Source organism: Python bivittatus, unplaced genomic scaffold (assembly GCF_059951505.1).
Source record: "Python bivittatus isolate LINGU-HERP-01145 unplaced genomic scaffold, Pbiv_v1 ctg000480_np1212, whole genome shotgun sequence".
NCBI lineage: Eukaryota > Metazoa > Chordata > Lepidosauria > Squamata > Pythonidae > Python > Python bivittatus.
In genome coordinates this window covers 25342826-25362074 of record NW_028277075.1, presented here as the reverse complement: position 1 = coordinate 25362074, position 19249 = coordinate 25342826, and the positions used below count along the sequence as shown (strand labels likewise).

General features: G+C 40.0%; 1 protein-coding gene across 6 annotated transcripts in view; it reads right to left on the bottom strand.

Moving 5' to 3' along the window:
• MGA (MAX dimerization protein MGA) overlaps nucleotides 1-18272 on the bottom strand; it is a 97020-nt gene extending 78748 nt beyond the window's left edge. For 5 of the 6 annotated variants that reach the window (XM_088145486.1, XM_088145489.1, XM_088145490.1 and 2 more), the window contains exons 1-7: nucleotides 18189-18272; nucleotides 14015-14080; nucleotides 9004-10134; nucleotides 6254-7202; nucleotides 5426-5525; nucleotides 4799-4891; nucleotides 840-971 (exon numbers count right to left, since the gene is read on the bottom strand). In XM_088145486.1, the coding sequence (XP_088001612.1) occupies nucleotides 840-971; nucleotides 4799-4891; nucleotides 5426-5525; nucleotides 6254-7202; nucleotides 9004-10091 (2362 nt within the window). In that variant the 5' untranslated portion in view covers nucleotides 10092-10134; nucleotides 14015-14080; nucleotides 18189-18272. The remainder of the gene's footprint in view (nucleotides 1-839; nucleotides 972-4798; nucleotides 4892-5425; nucleotides 5526-6253; nucleotides 7203-9003; nucleotides 10135-14014; nucleotides 14081-18188) is intronic. The other variant, XM_088145487.1, reaches the window with a different exon arrangement.
• Nucleotides 18273-19249: the final 977 nt, after the last annotated feature.

The following is a 19249-nucleotide window of genomic DNA, read 5'->3' as shown; positions in this document are numbered from 1 at the left end:
TTTTTCTGCTGGGGCCCCCACCCTACAAAATGTCATTCCTCGAGGTGAGATCAGCCCCATCCTTACTTGCCTTCCAGAAAGCCCTCAAAACGTCGTTTTTCCATCAACTTTGGGAGTCCTATGGTGAGCTGGCAAGATGGTTGTGTGATGTTAAATAATGGGTGTCTCTTCTGCTATTTTGAGTTTTTTTTTTTTTTGTTCTTACTTAGTGTCTTATGATGTTTATTGTTTTATGTATTGTATGCCACCCAGAGTCATGCTCTATGAGATGGGCAGCTATGTAAATTTGTTAAACAAACAAATAAATCAATAAATAAGCAAGTTATGTATGTAATTCTGAAAAAAATACTAAACATATATATTCTATTTTTTATTTTTGTTTTCTTTGGAGATATAGTGCAGTATTACAAATTGGGTATATCTTTCCATTTGAATCACTGAAATCAATATAAGTCAAACTCTATAGATGTTTAACATATTGTTAAAGAATATTGTACATACTGCTTATGGGAGCATCCAATTATTATAAATGCAGATTGGGCTCACTTACATTAACCCACATCATGGTTTGTTTTGAGCTTAGCACAACATGGGAGCCCAGCCACTACAATAAACCATGGGTTATGGCTTAATATGGGTGAACCAGGCTACTTTGATTCATCCAGTATCTACAGCTAAACAAACTTTGTACTGTACAGTGTATAAACACAACCACATTACTGAACAATATATCTATAGATGGTGGCAAAAAACAAAACATGCTGTACTGCTGCAAATCTCTTTCAAAGAACTACTCTGCAACTCACTTTAAGCATGCCTATATTAAGATGCTGACTTACCAGCAGAACTGGAATCAGTTCCTACATTTTTCCATGAAGTATATTCACCTGAATAACTTAATGGCAACTGCACACCCAAATACTTCAGATCAATGCTCATTGTTGGGTCCACAAAATTCAATTTTAAACCCACTGAAAGAAAGAAAGAAAGAAAGAAAGAAAGAAAGAAAGAAAGAAAGAAAGAAAGAAAGAAAGAAAGAAAGAAAGAAAGAAAGATCTTTTTATATGATTCTGAAAACAATTTTGTATGTATATCAAGATTACAGTCCTATTTTGTCTTGCCAGGATTTCATTTTACAGAATATAAAGCTAAAAACACAATACTTTTCAATTGGTTCCCTCTCCAGTATAAATTATTCCACCATAATTAAACATTACATGGATACAAAGCTAACCAAATTCAATGCTACAAAGTTTCCCCTTAACTGTTTGCAAAACAGCTTGAAATGTAATTTAAGAAGAAATCTAACTGGCATTAATATGGCTTCATTACACAGTATCAGTACCCAATTTATATGTTGATATCACTCTTCACTAGAGTTCAACTTAATGAGAAAGGTGCAGTACTGAAGAGAAAAGGGGAGGGAAAAAGTCTACCATAAACACCTGATCTCACGACCAAAGTTGAAGACACAATCCAAATTAAGCCTACATCAATCTGGATTTGGCTTTTTATCTTTCCACTTCCCACTGTCAGTATTTCTTGGATCCAGAGCTACTTTGCATAAGCAGAAACCCATTTTCACAAGACAATCTCACAATTTCCCAATTCTACTACAGCCCCTGGTGCCCCGTCATACTGCCCCTGTTCTTCAACTCTTATGATTGTTTTGCTGGGAGAAGAAACAAGAGAATCTTATTCTACATGCATAGTTCTATTCATCTATTTCTGGAATCCATTTTTAAGAGTTTCCAAGCTTCCAACTTTCCTCACTTCTACACATTCAGATGCTCAGAATCTTTTTTTTTTTTTTTTTGGTAATTAAATGAGCACTGTAGCAAAGCATCAATTTAATCAATCAATCAATGACTGAACGCACTAAGAGTCCGTTGGAACTTGATGGGGTTCCCTGAGTGATTGAGGGGGGAAAAACTTTAAAATGCAGCCAGGAGCATCAATAGCTCCTTTTGTCCAAGGCACAGTGAAAAGGACCCAGGCTTGTTTTCCCACAAAAAAGCACCACACTGACTCTTTTGCAGATCAGGGACTTTGGGATTTTTTTTTTTTAACTAGCAGGTTCTGCAGTTCGAAAAAAGTTTGAAAACTCCTGTCATAGAGAATAGGTAGAAATATGCTATTTAAAGGAATCTGGGTATCCACACTGACTCTCAAACCTATACAAAAATGTAGAAAATGTGACTTAACTTTGTTCCTCAATGGAATGAGAAGCAATATGAAAAAAATGTATTTCAGCCATAGTAGGTGAAATATGAAAAAAAAATAACATGTTGCCACTTAAATATGTAATAAATTATTCAACCAACAAGCAGCCCAATAAGATAACCTAGTTTTGTAAATAAATACTGAGAAAGAAATTACCATAGGTGGCCTGGCATACTGAACAAAACAGAGCAACAGAGGGGTAAGTAGAGACTGAGAGAATGTCTTGCAAAATTACCTGGGATTCCTTTGATCTTGTAGTCTCTAAGGAAGACAAGATTCTTTGCAACATGGGTTTTGCCACCTGTAGGCTGAAATCCTGACTTACCTGGCTCCTTAAGACAGCAAAAGATGGTTGAAAGAGAGGTGATTAATATTTCATTAAAGGAAGGGACTGCACTTCCCATCTTGAAGGAGTCAATGGGGCATCCCTTCCTGAAAAGGCAAATTCTTGATGCCACTGTGTTGGACAACTTCTGCCCAATCTCTAATCTTTTTTGAGGTTTTGGAAAAGTTGGTGGGATTACAGCTGCAAACTACTCTGAATGAAACAGACTGCCTGGACTCCTTTCGAAGAGTATACAGATTTGGGTATGGGACAGAAACTGCTCTTGATCTCCATCAGAATATGGATGGAGGTTACAGAGCTCTCTTGGTCTTACTAAATCTCTCAATGGCACTTGGCTTGACCTTGATATCATCCCAGATCACCTACAAGGGTTGGGAGTTGGAGGCCCTGTTTGTGACAGTCACACTCCCTCCCAAGTCAACTGGCAGTTCCAACTGACAGCAAAGGGGGGTGAGCACTTGAATCTGTGACTGCTCTGATGTGGGACATTATGAGGTTTGGCATTTTCCTCCGTGGTATTAATTTCTATAAGAAAGCACTAAGAACATCACTGGCCACTTCAGGGTGAGGTATCATCAACATGCTGATGATATAGAGTTATACATTTCCACCCAGAGCTAAGCAGATGTGCACCTCCTGTACAGCTGCCACCTTTGCCTGGGCAGCTGCCTCTCCTGGCAACAAAGCGTGCCACACCTCACCAGCCTGTCCTGCTGTGCTCTTCATGGTCTGTGGGTTATGGCTCCTTGCACTGGCAGCAGAAGATGGGGCTCCTCCACCCACACCACTGCCCTGCCTCCTCTCTGGCTAGGCCTGGTAAGCTCCTTTCAGCAGACAAGGCTCTACTGCCTTGCCACACTCTCATCCAGCAACTGGATGCCAGGCTAGCAGTGGGAGGAAGAAAATGGCAAAGGTCAGTTGGGGGCAGCAATAGAGTGCAGGGTGGCCAAAAAGGGCAGAGATGGGGAGGAGATAGGCAGGTAGGGGGAGATGAAGCAGAGACAGTTCGCGCAGGACAGGAGAAGCACTGGTCCTTGCCCAACAACCACACAGTCCTTGCCTAATGACTGCAACTAGGACTGCCAGAACTGCCACTGTTAACCAATAATGTAATGTAATGTAATGTAATGTAATGTAATGTAATGTTTTGCTTAATGACTGCTTCACTTAGTGATGGAAGTTCCGGTCTCAATTAAGGTGGTTAAGTGGGGACTACCCGTATTGCATTGACTGCCAATAGTTTTCCAAGTACTGGTCCATATGTCAGTATTAACTTATAAGGTTGTATACACAGGACTGGCATATAAGCCTCAGTCTGTGATAAATACAGTTCAATACAACACAACACAGCAAGCTCTATAGGTCATGCAGCCACGCTACTTTTGCGAATAATTCCCCTAAAGAGAATCTTCCAATTCTATTCATTCATCTTGGGAGGAAATGCTGCAGTTGTGAGGTTAGAGGGGCAGAAGTGTGGAAGCAGACCTTCTCATGGTGGCCTCCGTTCTTTGGAATAAATTTCCTCATTAAGATCTGGATTGTCATCTTCAGAAGAGCAGGATGGCTTTTCCCACAAGCTTTTGGAGTTTGAAGACTACTTATTCAGGAAGAGAGGCACTGAATTGTGTTAGTTTTTATCTTAATTTAAATCTTGCTGAGGTTAATTCATTTTAATAATACTTCAAGGGTGGGATCAATTTGACTGTTTCATGCTATTTGTTACCACTGTATACCACCTCCAGATCACTAAATAGATGGTATCAGGCACTGAAGACAGATAAAAAGATAGTCAAGTGATACAATAAGCTATGACTACGCTTCCCAACTGGGATTCTGTTTTTTCAAAGACTACACAGTAATCCTCTTGAATAATGAGTATCAGATTGCTCAAAATAAAAGCTTATGTGACTGAAGTGGTTATACAGGGAAAATGTAGAATAGAGTTCATGAACAGTATTTGTATTAACTCAACTAGTATGCTTGTCAAAGATAATACATTCCAGTTCAATTGGTATGTTTGGTAGAAGAAGATGCAGCCTCAAATCTATGCAACTTAATTTCCATCTGATACAAGCTGCACATTATTCTGACAGCAATGAAAATAACAATCTGTGTAGATCTCTGCATTTTCATCAATCTAATCTTCACATCCAATACATAACAAATAATACAACATGCATAATCTACATAATAAAAAGATCAGGAATATTTCACAGAACTTATACCTACCTTCTTGAAGACTTGGATGTATTACTTGTTTGTACTTAAAAGACTTCAAATCTTCTAACAATTCTTTTTCCAGCTGTTGTATTCTTTGACCATCTGCCAAACATATATTTATTTATATATATATTTATACATTTCCAAACAATTTGAGTTACGAAATTTAAGACTATATGGGAAAAAAAGAACCTTAGCCTACAAGAGAAGGGCCCATGAAATGAAAGCATAAGTAATTTATCCACTACATTGTACTGTCTAACCTGGCAAGCTTAGTGGGAATTCATAGATACATGAAATGTCTCTCTTTCTTTATAACAGAGGGAGAGAAATATAGCCAACTGGGACCAAACTAGGGATATATAATGTCTAAGATGCAAATTACATTACATGGAAGAACTGATAATAAGGAGGGGTAATTTAATCTTTTCAGGCCTCCCCATTGAAATCCTGAGGAAAATCCCCCCTGCTGGATCATCCCCAGACTGAGTTCAGTGTGAGATCCCCCATATCATGAGCTTCAATCCACAGCTTAATGGGGAAGAAGACACTAGTTCTAACTTCATTAATAATCAGAATCTGTAACTGATAAAACTAGTGATATATATTAGCTAATAATTTAACTTTTATTGTTACCTGAATCAGTGCATGGATTACATGTAACCAGTGAATTGTTCAGTGTATTTTGCAATTCTTTTTCTTCAGCTCTATCAACAGTGTGGATATCAAGGGCTTCCTATATGCAATAAAGAACACACTTTGACAAAATGCTCATGCAGGGTTTATACTGAAGGCAATCCAAAGTTACAAGAAGCTACACATTGATATTAACTTAAAAAATAATGTAGGTATACACATTAAAACTACAGTGGTACCTCGGTTCACGAACTTAATTTGTTCCGCGACTCTGGTCGCAAACCGAATTGGTCGTGAACCGAATCAAATTTTCCCATAAGGTTCAATGTAAATACGGTTAATCTGTTCTGACCCCTCCGAATTTGGTCGCCAACCGATTTTTGATTGCGTCGTGAATCAAATTTCCCCATAAGGTTCAATGTAATTACGGTTAATCCGTTCTGAACCATTTTTTTTTTAAACCGCAAAAATATGAAACAAAATACAGCACGAAGAGAGAGAACGCTAACGAAGAGAGAGAACGCGACTTCTGGCGTGGAGGACAGGAAGGCGGGTGGGGAGGCGGATATTGCTTGGAGGGAGAGTCCCCCTCCCTACAGGAAGCCGTGACCACGTGTCATGGGAGGGAAAATGGCCGTGGATCCTGTTCGTAACCCGATCCGACGTTCGCGAACGGAGGCAAAATTTTGCGAACGGAGCTGTTCATGAACCGAATTGTTCGTGAACAGAAGCGTTTGTGAACCGAGGTACCACTGTATTAACATTTGAAAATGGCAAGAACTGTAATACAGAACCCCAAATAAGTGTAAATTCTGGATATAGATTTACCTTGGATACAAATGATACAAAGAGCATTCCATCCACATCCTCAAGATCAGGTTTAACATCCAAATGGGTAGTACCAGTTTCCAAAGAGGCATCATTACTGGTTATGATGGACTTTGTAATGTATTTAGATGGTGTCCCAGCTTCAGATAACTTTATTTTCCGTGGTCTTCCTCTTTTCCTTGGGCCTGACACCCCAACATTTTGATTGCCCACAATACTCTTGTCAGAAATATGAGTCTTCAGCACATTTGTCTTTTGCTCATCAAAGATAACTTTAGCTAAAGAAGGGGTGCTGGTGGCAGTGGCCTTGAGTTTACAACTGGATTCTTTCTCTGTTGTAGTGAGACTGCTGTATGTTTCAGTATTTCTCCATAGCACATCTCTTTCTGAAGATATTTGTGGTGCTGTATTTTCAGATACCATTTTATCAGTTGTAATCTTCTCTGTTTCCTTGGCTGCAAAAGGGCTAGAGATACCATTATTTTCAAAATGAGCAGGGAAAGAATCTAATGAATGAATCAGTGGAGACTTTTCATTCTTAGAAGCTGATAGTAAGGCCTGTGAAAGAGTAGAGACTTTCACTGTATTTCTGGTGATTGCACAGGGTTCTAGGTAAACCACAGGCATCTTCCCACTATCCAATTTTAGCATTTTTGCTCTGGCAACACCCAATTGGCTTATTTGTTGTTCCTTGTGGGAGTCAATATCCATTTTGCCTATTTCACTATATTTCTCCAGCTGCTGCTCCAATATGGAGTCATCACTATTGCAATATTCTTCTGCAATGTTGTTGGTTTCTTCCTGCTTCACACTTACCCCTTCCATGCAAGTAAGAGGTCCATATTCATAGTTATCTAATGGTTCTTCTTTAACAGACACATTTATTCCTCCCTTTGGATTGAGCTGGGGTGTCACATATGACATTCTTTGACAAGGGCTAGATATTGGACTGAAAAAAAAAAGCAAGGAGAACATTCAATTGAAGAAACAAGCAGAATCTCACCTTCTCTCTTTTAGAACAGGCATAGAAAGTACACTTAGATTACTAAAAAAAACCACCTCTCCCTTTAGGCATCACTCTTTATCATTAAGACATTGCAACAAATCACTAACATTAAGGCCAACTCAGCAGCAACTCTATGAATGGCTAATTTATCATTTAGACCAATGTTAATATAGAAAAATTAAAAGTTTTGGATTTGGACACTCTTTCCACCAAAAGAAGACTAGGCCGAATAAATAAACAGGCTATACATTCTCCTTCCTCCTTCCAGCAAAACCTCAGGATGAACATGGAGTCTGAGGAAGGGAAGAAAGTTGGATGGAGACGAGGAAGGGGTAGCAAGAAAGAAAAGAGAAAGGATTAACGCATTACAAAAAGAGTTAAAGTTAACTAAGCAAATAATACCAAGCAAGAGCTAATCTTCAAGGGCATCAACCTTTTCAGCAAGCAATGCTGCAGACAAAAGCCTCTTCTCTATCAACAAATATAATTATTTGGAGAGAAAAAACTTGACTTCCTACTGAGGACTGCCTATTGGAAATAAATACAGTACATCACAACACAATATACTGAAAAAGCTAATAGTGAAAAACAGATCATAACCAACCATTTTTTGGAATTATGAATAAGGACTTTTACTCCCATAAAACTAGTTAAACCTACCACTTAATCTAGAAATCCATGTTCTAAAGATAATACACCTATCTTTTGTTGCATATTTCTTTTTGACAGTCCTTAACTTGTTGGTTTTTATACAAAGGATCTTTGCCAGTCTGCCCATGGTATGGAACATTTAGATAATCAATTTTCTTCAGAAAGCAAGAATAGTATTGGTCCTCTGTATTTCCTCTTTGTGCATTTCACAAATGCATATATTCCATATTTCACTCATTTTCACTAATATCACTCCGTTCACCTTGTTCTTACAATATGGCATTTAGGATACATGCAGCATTCCCTCAGGCAGAGCTAGTGGGCAGTTTGGGGGTCCTCCTGGATTCACAGCTCCTGTTCAAGCAGCAGATGGCAGCTGCGGCTAGGAGGGCCTTTGCAGTAGGTCCTTTGTATCTATTTCTGGATGGAGAGGCGCTACTCACAGAAACTCATCTGTCACCTCCTAGTTGGATTACTGTAATGCAATCTACATGATTCAGAAGCTGCAACTGGTTCAGAAGGCAGCAGTGTGGGCAGTTTGGGATATGCTCCTGTAACACCTCTGCTCCAGGAGGTGCACTGGCTTCTAGTGCACTTCCAGGAGCTAGTTATTGCCTATAATGCCCTATGTGGCACAGTGTTAGGGTATTTGAGGGACCACCTGTCTCTGATTGTCTCTGCTCACTTCACCAGTATTAATGGCATGCTCTAAGTCTCCTCCTATCAAGCAGTGTCATCTTGTGGGACCAAGGACCTATTGCAGTCCCCCCCAGAAATCCAGATTGCTCTGACCTTTTGTAAAACACTGAAGACCTGGATGTTCCATCAGGCAACTGGGCCAGGAGGTTAAGTGAGGCCTGCTGATTAATCTGTTTAGTTCTTATCTTTATTGTTTGGAAGTGGAATGATTTTTAGACCTCAAGCATATATTATTGTTTTGGGCTATTTATTTTTTGTAAATTGTGTCATTTATAGTTTTAATCCTCTATTCATTGCCTAGAGTCACTGCTGTGTGATGGGGGCCAATATAAATTGTTTAAATAGTTTTTAATATGAATACTAATTATCTTTCAATAAAAAAACACAATCCCACCTTTCTGATGCTTCTTCCTTTAATCCTCGATCATCACCTGTATGCACATCTGTCTCCATAAAATGTAAGAAGTCATGATATGGACTAAAGGATTCTCTCTCCAGATCTGGGTCACATATCCCACTCAGTGATGGGTCTAGTCCTCTCTGTGCTGGATCCAAAATATTCCCTTCAGGGAGATGTCTATGATTGTTAGGAGAACTAGTAACACTATTGCCTTCATGCTCTGAGCTACCATTTTGCTTCACATCACGCTGAAGTCTACTACTCAAGCCATCCTCTCTGAATCCTTTAGCAAATGGATTATAGTCTATTTTTAGCTGTGTAATTTGAATGTTCTGATAGGCAGTCACAGCAAAGAATTCCGTCTGTGGAAAAGTGAAAGTACGGACATCAGGACCATTCAACTGGATAACCTCTGTAGCTTTTTCAGCAGGCACCAGGTGTAATCGGGGTAAATAGCGGTGCATGGAATGTAGAATGATATGCCCTTCCTGGTCCAGTGTGTTATTAGTAAGCTTCAATTTATAGAAGGATACTGGTTGATGCATCCAGTAATGACCAGTAGAAGGAGACTCAGGATGAATAAATACTCTTCCCAGCACATGGGGTTCTGCCTTTCCACTGGGCTCCCAACTATGGCCATTCCATTTATAGCGGAAGTTGTCAACAGGAGAAATATCCATGACTAGGATATACTTGAGGTTTGATTCTAGGCCTGTTATCCAGTATCGACAATATGGAAACATTCGTCTCCCTTGTTTGGTCAAAATCATTTCTGTGCTGCGATGATAAAATTCATTCCACATATTATTGTTGTCCAGAATAACAGTGATGTTTCCTGAAGTGCAATCAGCTGGAAGGTACGTCTTTGTCTTAGATTTCATTGGCATTGCTGCACTGCTGAGAAGACTGCCATTATCTTGATTTGAAATCAAGGTTCCTGGGTCAGGTTTTCCAGTGCTCTGCTTCACAAGAACATAAAGAGCAGGTGCTGTGCCTGACATTGTTCCACTATTCTGATTTCCTAATATAACTGGTTGTTTCTCCATTATGGGAATAGTTGAAATATCTCCAATATTTTCCATATTTCACAATTCTGGCAGTTTTACTTCACTGATTTTTAATCATCTGTAGGGGAGAAAATCAATAAATAATATTCATACAAAATAGTTAAGCTATTTTCTTTATCATGTGTTCCCACCTAACATTTCACAGTAACAGAATTATGTGCAAAATCACCATATATTTCAATGGTCAATTTCAGCTTCAACAGATATTACCCTAAATATATAATCATTTAGCAATTACGTGTAGTATCTACAGAATCGGGCACAAAAAATGTTAAAGGAAAACCTAGATAGTAGCCAGAGACCACCAAAGCCTAGAAAATCAAACTCTGAAGATGCAATCAGGAGCAGGAAAATTCCCTTCTCAGGTGGGCATTAAAATGAGGCTGAAGAAACTCTTACTTTGCTTTTGTTGTAACCTTCTGCAAAGCAGTTCTTTCTAATCTCGCTCAGACCTAAGCAAAAAAAAAAAAAAAAGTCCCAATCCCCAGGGATCTAGAAACTGGAGAACATAAAACAATACTGTAATATAAACCAGTGTTTCTCCACAGAACTGTAGGGTTTCACAAGAACATAATGGGGTTCCATAAGACACTATGGGCAAAAAACAAAACAAAACAAAAATAGCCAGAGATATTCAGATATTCATAGCAATCTTTCTAAGGTACAGCAGAAAAGGTAGGGCTTGTCAATTGATATGCAGAAGTCCCCACCCCCAGCATTTGTGCTCATGACTCATTGCTTTGCCTCCTAATTAGGGGCTCTGAGAATTTTTTTTTTTACGAACAAGTTCTGCACCCTGAAAAAGTATTAAAACAAATCTAAGCAACAGGGGAGCTGGTTGAGAATTAGGATTTGTTCTATAATCTGAGCTGTTGGGAATATGTTTGCCTTTCTTTGATTTTGTTTCAGTTTGGTATCGCGCATCCTCTTTCTTTCTGCCCATTTTGTGTGTGTGTTCTTGACTGGAGGGTTTGTCTCAGTTAGCTGAGACAAACCTATTTGAATTAGATGTCCAATTCTCCTTTTTTATTATTTCTCCTGTTGTCTTTTAGTCCCACTAATTCCCCATCCTGAATTTCTTTACTAAAGACTTCTAAATTTCTAAGACTATAGCACACTTCCCACTGACTAGACTACTGAGAAAAATCAGAGGAAATGCCACTTTACTGCTCACAAATTAAACCAGTGCAGAATGGGGCTTTCTCTGAAATAAAGTAGATGGTGGCAGCATATTAAACAAGCTCTCAGAGCTTGTGGGAATCCAATTCACCACATCTGTGTGTGTGTGTCTCATGGCAACTGCATGGTCTACTGCAACCACAAAGATAAAAAATATATTAAAAGGATAAATTCCCACTAGTAATTTTAATAAGCCCAACTGTATCTTTAAAAAATACAGCATGATAACTACTCTTAATTGCAAAGGAAAGGCATTTCCACAAGACTTTTCTCAAATGACCTGTAAGTTGAGTTCTGTAAACAGATGTCTCTAAAAGGTCTCTCCAGCCAATCTTAGTAACACAAAATACTTTAACAAGACATTAAATTCCTCCAACAGATATGGCTTAACATTAAAATTAAGACCACCATTTTTGACTGAGCCCAGAAAACCAGCACACAGTGCAAGATAATATTAATTGACTAGTAATTCAGAAGTCAAAATCTTTCACTGACTGCAACATCTAGATAATCCTGAAGGGTAGCATTATATAGAATGAACAGCAAAGAGTAGCACAGTATATACAACTGTGCAATAAGTCTTGCTGCTGCTATCATCTGAAAATATACAGGCAGTAGTCAATTAAGTTAATTAATTAAATCAATTAAATATTGTCAAGGTGAGTGCAATTCTTTGCAAAACAGCTTGAACCTCAACCTCCAAATAAGGCTTTCTGTTCATCAACAGCAATTCTACCTTTTCTGTAAACTTATTTTCTTCCATGCAGCACATTACTGTCATGGAATGCTTCGATGAAGGCCATGCTTGGGGAGATAAGCATTGCCTTAGCCCCCAGCAAGAGCGTGGGAAGGTTAAGATGATGAGACTGGCACCACCCTAAGGAATTCGCAGGGTTTTGCTTGCTAACTTGGAGAGTTTAGATTCAGTCTGTGTCAGGTTCAGCCCAAAGAACTCCAAGAGACAATGCAAATACAGTTCTGTTGCGTTTATTAGCTACAACCTCCAGACAGAAAATCTCCCCAGACTGAACCCTAGTTCCCAAGCCAGCCAGCCACAACACCATGAATTCCTTAGGGAGGTGCCAGCCTCATCTTCTTGAACTTCCCACACTCCTGCTGGGGGCTAAGAACACGCTTATCTCCCTGAGCCTGGCCTTCATGTCCATTCCATCACAGTCTGGCAGGATTGATGTCAGGTTCAGCCCAAAGAACTCCACAAGACAGTACAAGTCTAGTTTGATAGCTTTTATTAGCTTCCAACCACAGACAGAATCCTGCCAGACTGAATCTAAACTCCCCAAGTCAACAAGCAAAACCCCGCGAATTCCTTAGGGTGGTGCCAATCTCATCTTCTTAGCCTTCCCACGCTCCTGCTGGGGGCTAAGGCAATGCTTATCTCCCCAAGCGTGGCCTTCATCGAAGCATTCCATCACATTTACTGAATCCAAGCAATATTCAGTCATGTCCCCCACTTCCCTTGAGTTAGGTAACAAAGAGCAACAGAGCTCAATTAGATGAATATACACTGACTGCACTACACTAGATGACTTCTTCCAACAGATTCATGTGCATATTATATAACAGAATGGTTAAGAAAGACCTTCAGGGACATTATAGGCTAATGACCATAATGCCAAACACCAGCCTCCCAACACCATCTTCTGGACATGAACGAACAGGAACAATTGGAATTACTGAAAGAAGTTGCTGACAAGACTCAATTCCTGCCAGACAGTCTAAAAAGATACCATAGTCAATGTTTCTGAAACCTATAAAAAGGTCTAAATGAACTATGCTCACACATTTAATTTTCAACACAGATCACAGATAATCAAGCCCTATTGGTCCCCTATCCTTTAACCACAGCTGAAACTTAAGTTCACTTACTTTAGCCATAGTTACAAATGCTGTCCAAGCCTGAATAGTAAGCGTGGATATACAGGCAGTCCTTGCTTAATGACCCTAATTGTTTAATGACCCTAATTGGGATCAGAATTACTGTCACTAAGCCATGTGGTCATTAGGCTCCCCCACCCATGACACCCCCACTGCCCTGCACTCCACCACCCTGCACTGTGCTCTATACCCCCCACTGCCCTGCACTCCACCGCCCCTGCCTCCCCCAGCTAACCTTTGTCGCCTTCTTCCTCCTGTTGCTGACAAGGCACAGCCAACAGCTGCCTCGCAAGCGGCCAGGCCGAAGCACCTCACCAGCAGCAGGAGGAAGACAGCAAAGTCTTCCTCCTGACAGGAAGTCAGCTGGGGCAGCAGAGGAGGCGGAGCACAGAGTGGCCAAAAGGGCAGAGATGGGGGGGAGGTAGGCGGGTGGGGTGAAGTTGAAGTGCACCCTGCAGTCATAAATGCAGGTGGGCTGCCAACTGCCCAAATTTTGATCATGCAACTGCATGGGCACTGCAGCGGTTATAACTTTGAGAACTGGGCACAAGTACCATTCGTTCAATACCATAACTTCAAACGGTCACTGAACAAATGGTTGTTAAGCGAGGACTACCTGTAAGGCAGAACCACTCCCAGAACAGCCTCTTTGCTGTTCTGGTATTGGTTCTCATCCCATGCATGGATTCAGTTAAAAAACAAAAGTGCTGGAGAAATCATAAGACTTCCTATATTCAACAGGTCCAACTTTAATAGATAGCACCACATAAAAATCTGCCCAATACCTGATCTGAAATTTTGCAAATGCAAGCTAAACCATTGCTTTATATTTTCTACGGTTTAGGATATTTGTATTAACAAACCTTTGTTACAGTCATCTTCTGTTTCCAGAAGCTATTGTATGTTGAGACATTAGTCAATTTATGAAGCTGTCAAAATAGAAAACAGAAGATAAGTATGTCAAACAACTGATTATCTGTTTAATACACAGAAATCAAAATCAATTAGTTTTTATAAACTAAATCATTGTGACTTATTTTAAAAAATATGAACAAAAATCCTGGCTTTGCATTAGGGGTGAACTAATTCACAGTATCATACATTTACTTTTAAGAAATGCAGAGTTGGATCCAATGGTGTTGCAACTCTCTGCCAATTCCAATTAGTACATTATCATTGTTATTCCTTGTACTCCAACCAATTCAGAACATAAATTAAGATATTTTTCCTAGACAGGTCTTTAAATGCTAATATTCTTACTATATGCATTTTGGTGTGTTTTTTTTTTAGTTTCTTTAATGATGACTCCTTGATTAAATAATTTGAATGAAAAGCAGGAATAAAAATTGAGTAAATTAAGTAAATAATTAAATTTACTCTGGCTGCTTCAGAACAGAATTGGGGAGAGAGGTGAAAGGAGGCATATAACAGGAAGCATGTTTATTTAATGTTGTATATGGTATAATTTATATTTAAACATGTAACTGTATTCTATGTTTTGTTTTTTAAATGAAAAATGTATGATAGTTTTACTTTGAAAAATATCATATGTAATTCAGTATTACAATTGTTTTCATTTACCCACCCCCTTTTTCTACTTATAAAAATTTTCATTACAATGTCACATCTTGAAAAATTATTTCCAAGTATGAATTCTAAGATTAAAATAGGTGAAACTTTTACAAAAGATCAATCAACTTTGAATAAAGCCTTTCAGTTAGTGACTATACAGTAATTGTTAAAAAATGTAGAGGACATTTTAGCATGATAGTATTTTAGTGTGTTTTGGCAATATTTGCACTGCTTGCTCATCATAACAGTGAAATGCAGATAACTATCATGTTCAAGTATCTTAACTAATCTGATAAAAAAAGTAAATTCTTCCACACCTTTTCCCTGACTCATCATAGTTGTAATTTGCTATAACTTCAGAGAAACCCAGAAGGGGAAAGCGGAATAATACAGGAGATCATATCACAATCTCAAAATAAATGTTTATGGTATGGCTGCAAATATAAACATCCTTTGTCCTCTCAAATTGCAGAACATTGTTGGTTCCAAACTTTTCACTGAATCTAATATTTACAATTCCAATGGCTTGGTTCAAATATTAAGCAATAATTCAACATTACAAGAAAAAGCATAGCCTCTTACTGGGCTCACACCCTCCCACAATCTTTTTTTTTTATCAAGAAATTCAGTTTCCATTTAGATTGAGCATAAAATACAGTTAAACTCAGTCCTATAGATTAATTATGTGTAGTGAAAGCCAGCCAGCAACATAAACATTAGTTTGGACACTGGCTTTTTTTCAGCAAGTCAAGACTAACCAATTTATCTGGGTTCAGATGATACAACAAATTCTAAATTTCTCCTTGTAATTACTGTACGCAAGAGGAGAACATAGGAAAACATAAAAGCCCAGGGAGGTTTGTTCTCACTGTGTTAAATGCTAAGTGTAGGTTACATCCAAATAGAGACATTTGCTGGGTAAACTCCTTAAGATACTTCATATTTTAAACAAGTTTGTTGAGCAAGCGACAGTAGCCAGCTCTGAAAAAAATTGCTAAGAGTATAATTCTTAGTCTGAAAAGCAAATCTACCATATCTTATTAATATCATGAATGAATGCAAAATTGTGAGCAGTGTAGATATGGTATATATACCAATTTAGAGAAAATAATACTTTGTAACAACATATTACAATTTTTAAATTTTACAATGAAACTACAAAAGCTGCAAGTAAATTAATATAAAATATTAGAAATATATTAGTAGTTTGTTATATGAATACAGCTATTATGTTTGCAAACCATAATTTATGGTTTAATATGCTCAGTGAACTTTGTAATAAGAGTAAAGAAAATGAAGCTGAATCCAGAAAAAATGTTATATGGAAAGAAACTTCCCAAAGAAGACCAAGTTAAATGGAATGATGCCAGGCATGGGATGGAGGGAAGGAGGAAACTTTGAAAGGAGCCCAGTCTATTCAGCCAGCTTCCCCAATGCACTGCCAGAGATTTGTAAGAGAGGGACAAAAATTACCTTCCATCTGTTCCTTTCTACAGTTCTTTAATTGGATAAAGGCCAATACATTTATTTCTAGACTGAAATATTTATGCACAATTAAAATGGCATACATACAAGCAGAAAGAGCAATAGCCAGACATATTAAAAAAAATACATTAAAAAAGACCAATAATTTCCAAAAGTATATTATGCAACTCTATTTATATACACAGATTTGAGTTGAAAAATATACCAAATCACAAAAATAATCTGATTTCAATATATATGCTTTTTAGTGGGCTCATTAAAAAAACTGAACATGCCACACAACACTATCAGGTTCTACTCAAAACTGGACTTTTCCACTGGTAAAACGGAGGAGTAGTGACCTATCATCTATTTTAATTCAACAGAATGCTGTTACACCAAAATACACATAAGCCAACTGGATTGATGAGTATGATAATTTTAAGTCTACTGTCCTAGAATATTTTATTCTTAATTTTGAAAAAGAAAGACCACCCCTACTAGTTTGAATATAACAAATTGATAACTCAAAGGTTGACACCTATTCCTTAAAAGAAAACCATTTGACTTTTTTCCCTAAAGTGTTTGTATAGACATAAGGAATAGGGAAACCAGGAAATCATGCATTAAAATCCACAAACATAAAACTGAATGACCTTGTATCAGTCACTGACTGGATTTGCACACTGTACTAAATCATGATTTTTATAGTTTAATTTGCCACAATTATGCCAGCATCTCTGCATGTCACTCAGGCCTTATTTTGCTTCAGTCTTTGCATGGATGAACATAAACATTTACTTCACAGCAAATCTATTAAAGTTGAATTTCAGCAGTCTAGAGCAAAGTTTGTGGAATTTTATTACATTTTATTAGAGCAAGGAAAAAACTACCAAAGAGCCAAATGACATGCTAATTATTTCTATCATAAATCATTCAGAGCAGTAAAAGGAGTTGCAGGAATCTCAAACACTAATATACAAGATCATAGCAGTAATAGGACTCATAAAATATTTTAATGTAGATTTTACTTTTTCTACACTTTTATGTACATTCAGCAGTCATCCGGATTTTTGCAGTCCAGATCCAGCACCCTAGAAGACCTTGGTTCATGTTTGCTGACTTTTCAACTACGTCATCCTAGAAAAGTCACACGCTCCCAAAGGCAGCTGAAGACTACCTCTTCAGGTATTATTTCCTCCCCGCTTTAAGGTTGCACTCGCACAACACATTTACCTATGGATCACTTAATCATGGCTTATGGAACAAACCCGATTTCCTAAGTTGGCATGATACACTGAATGATAAACTGAATGATAAACTGAACAAACTAGTTGGATTTGCAGTTGAGTGTGAATTGTGGTTTAGAGTGGAAGCCTACATATTGTGGTTCAGGGTGTCCTGTGGCCCTATCCTAAACAGCGCAGAGCTCTGGCCCGATTAACCAAAGGTAACGTGCGCGGTCCCCACGCACAGCCAAACCGCCACACGCGGCTGAATCAACAAAGGGGGCGCTTGGCGGGGAAAGGAGAGAGAAACCAGCGGAGGAAAAGCCGAAGGCCCAAAGGGCAGTAGCGCGCGTTCGAGACCCAGCGGCCGCCCTGCGTACGACAGGCACGTACCCTCCCCGAAGGCCACGGGGGGCGATCCTCCTGCGCAGCGCGGGTTGGCAGGGGAAGCACAGGCGCCGCTTCTCGCTCCACACACGACGGCGCCTCGAAAAGCGTGCTCCGCGTACAGCGCGAGGAACCTCCCTGACACGCGAGGCGCCGCGCGCTCCCGCCCGTTCCCGCCCCTCCCCCTCAGGGGCTTCGAGCCGACGCTCATGGCCGACGCGAACGGGTGTTAATTTTCTCAGCTAGCAGCTTAGACAGCAGGAGGTATGCGAGACACGCGGAAAGTTGCGCGCGGTTCGCTCGTCAGTCGAAAGCAGAGTAAAGCTCTCCCCCCACACACACATACACACATAGACCCGCGCCGCTCCCCCCCCTCCGCTGTTACCGTGCGATCGCGAGTGGGACGATATAACCCCCTCCCCCTTCCTGCTATGTTCACAGTCAAATCGTGTTACCCGATGGAGAGAACGTGCGCACGCACCCATCTGACGTCGTCGGCGCGCCTCAAGGGGCGCAGGCGCGGTGCTAGCCCGCGCGCCGCCTCCTCCTCCTCGCCTGCACCTTGTCACGTGCTCGTGGTGGATCTCGTCTTCCTTTCTTTCACTCTCTTCCCTTCCCCCCACCGCCCCACGTTTCCCTCGTCGTTTCGTGCTCCCTCGGTTCGCTTCGTCGGGAAGAGTTCGCGGCTGGGGGAAGGATAGAACGTTGCGGAATCCGGGTTTCTCCGGCCACCACCAAATGCAGAGACTCGCCTTGCAAGGGAAGGGAGAGAATATGGGAGGGGCCCGTTTGACACTGCTCGTGCTTAAAGCGCCTCGTTGCCGTTTTGCGTTTACTCGAAGCACTCGGGCGCGCCGAAATTTCGCTGGCAATGAATTTCCGGCCCCGGGCTCTGGGGTTGCGGGCACCCTGCGGGAGCAGTCAATCACCACCGCAGCGTTGTAGGAAAGCATGGAAGAGAGCTTGTCCCCGTTCCCAGCTGGGGGATAGGCTGAAGGGAAGCCTTGACCGTGTCGCCCGAGTGGCGTCCCGTTTTCAGACTGTGGCTCCTCCCTTTGCACCTCCTGCTTCTTTCGCTGCGGAGAGACCAGTGCAAGAAGGAAGCCAGCCATCTCCCTCCGCACGTCTGTTCGCGGCCGCTCCTCCTCAATCCACCGAAGTAACGCCGTCCGTCGGCCCTCGTTTCGCTGCAGTAGGCATATGCTGCTCGCCTAGCCCTTCTTTCATTTCAACTTGGAGCAAAAATACCACCTTGAAAATTTTGTTAATCTAGATTTTATATGTTTTCCAATATATGTTTTGAGTTTTCTGCTATAAAAATGTAACCATGTTCTGCTTAATGCAGATTTATTTTTTACGTTTGGATGCTGCCTGATTCCAGCTGACTCTGGATGGCTTACAACAATAAAAGAACATATATGTATTGTCACAATTAAATGTATTGTC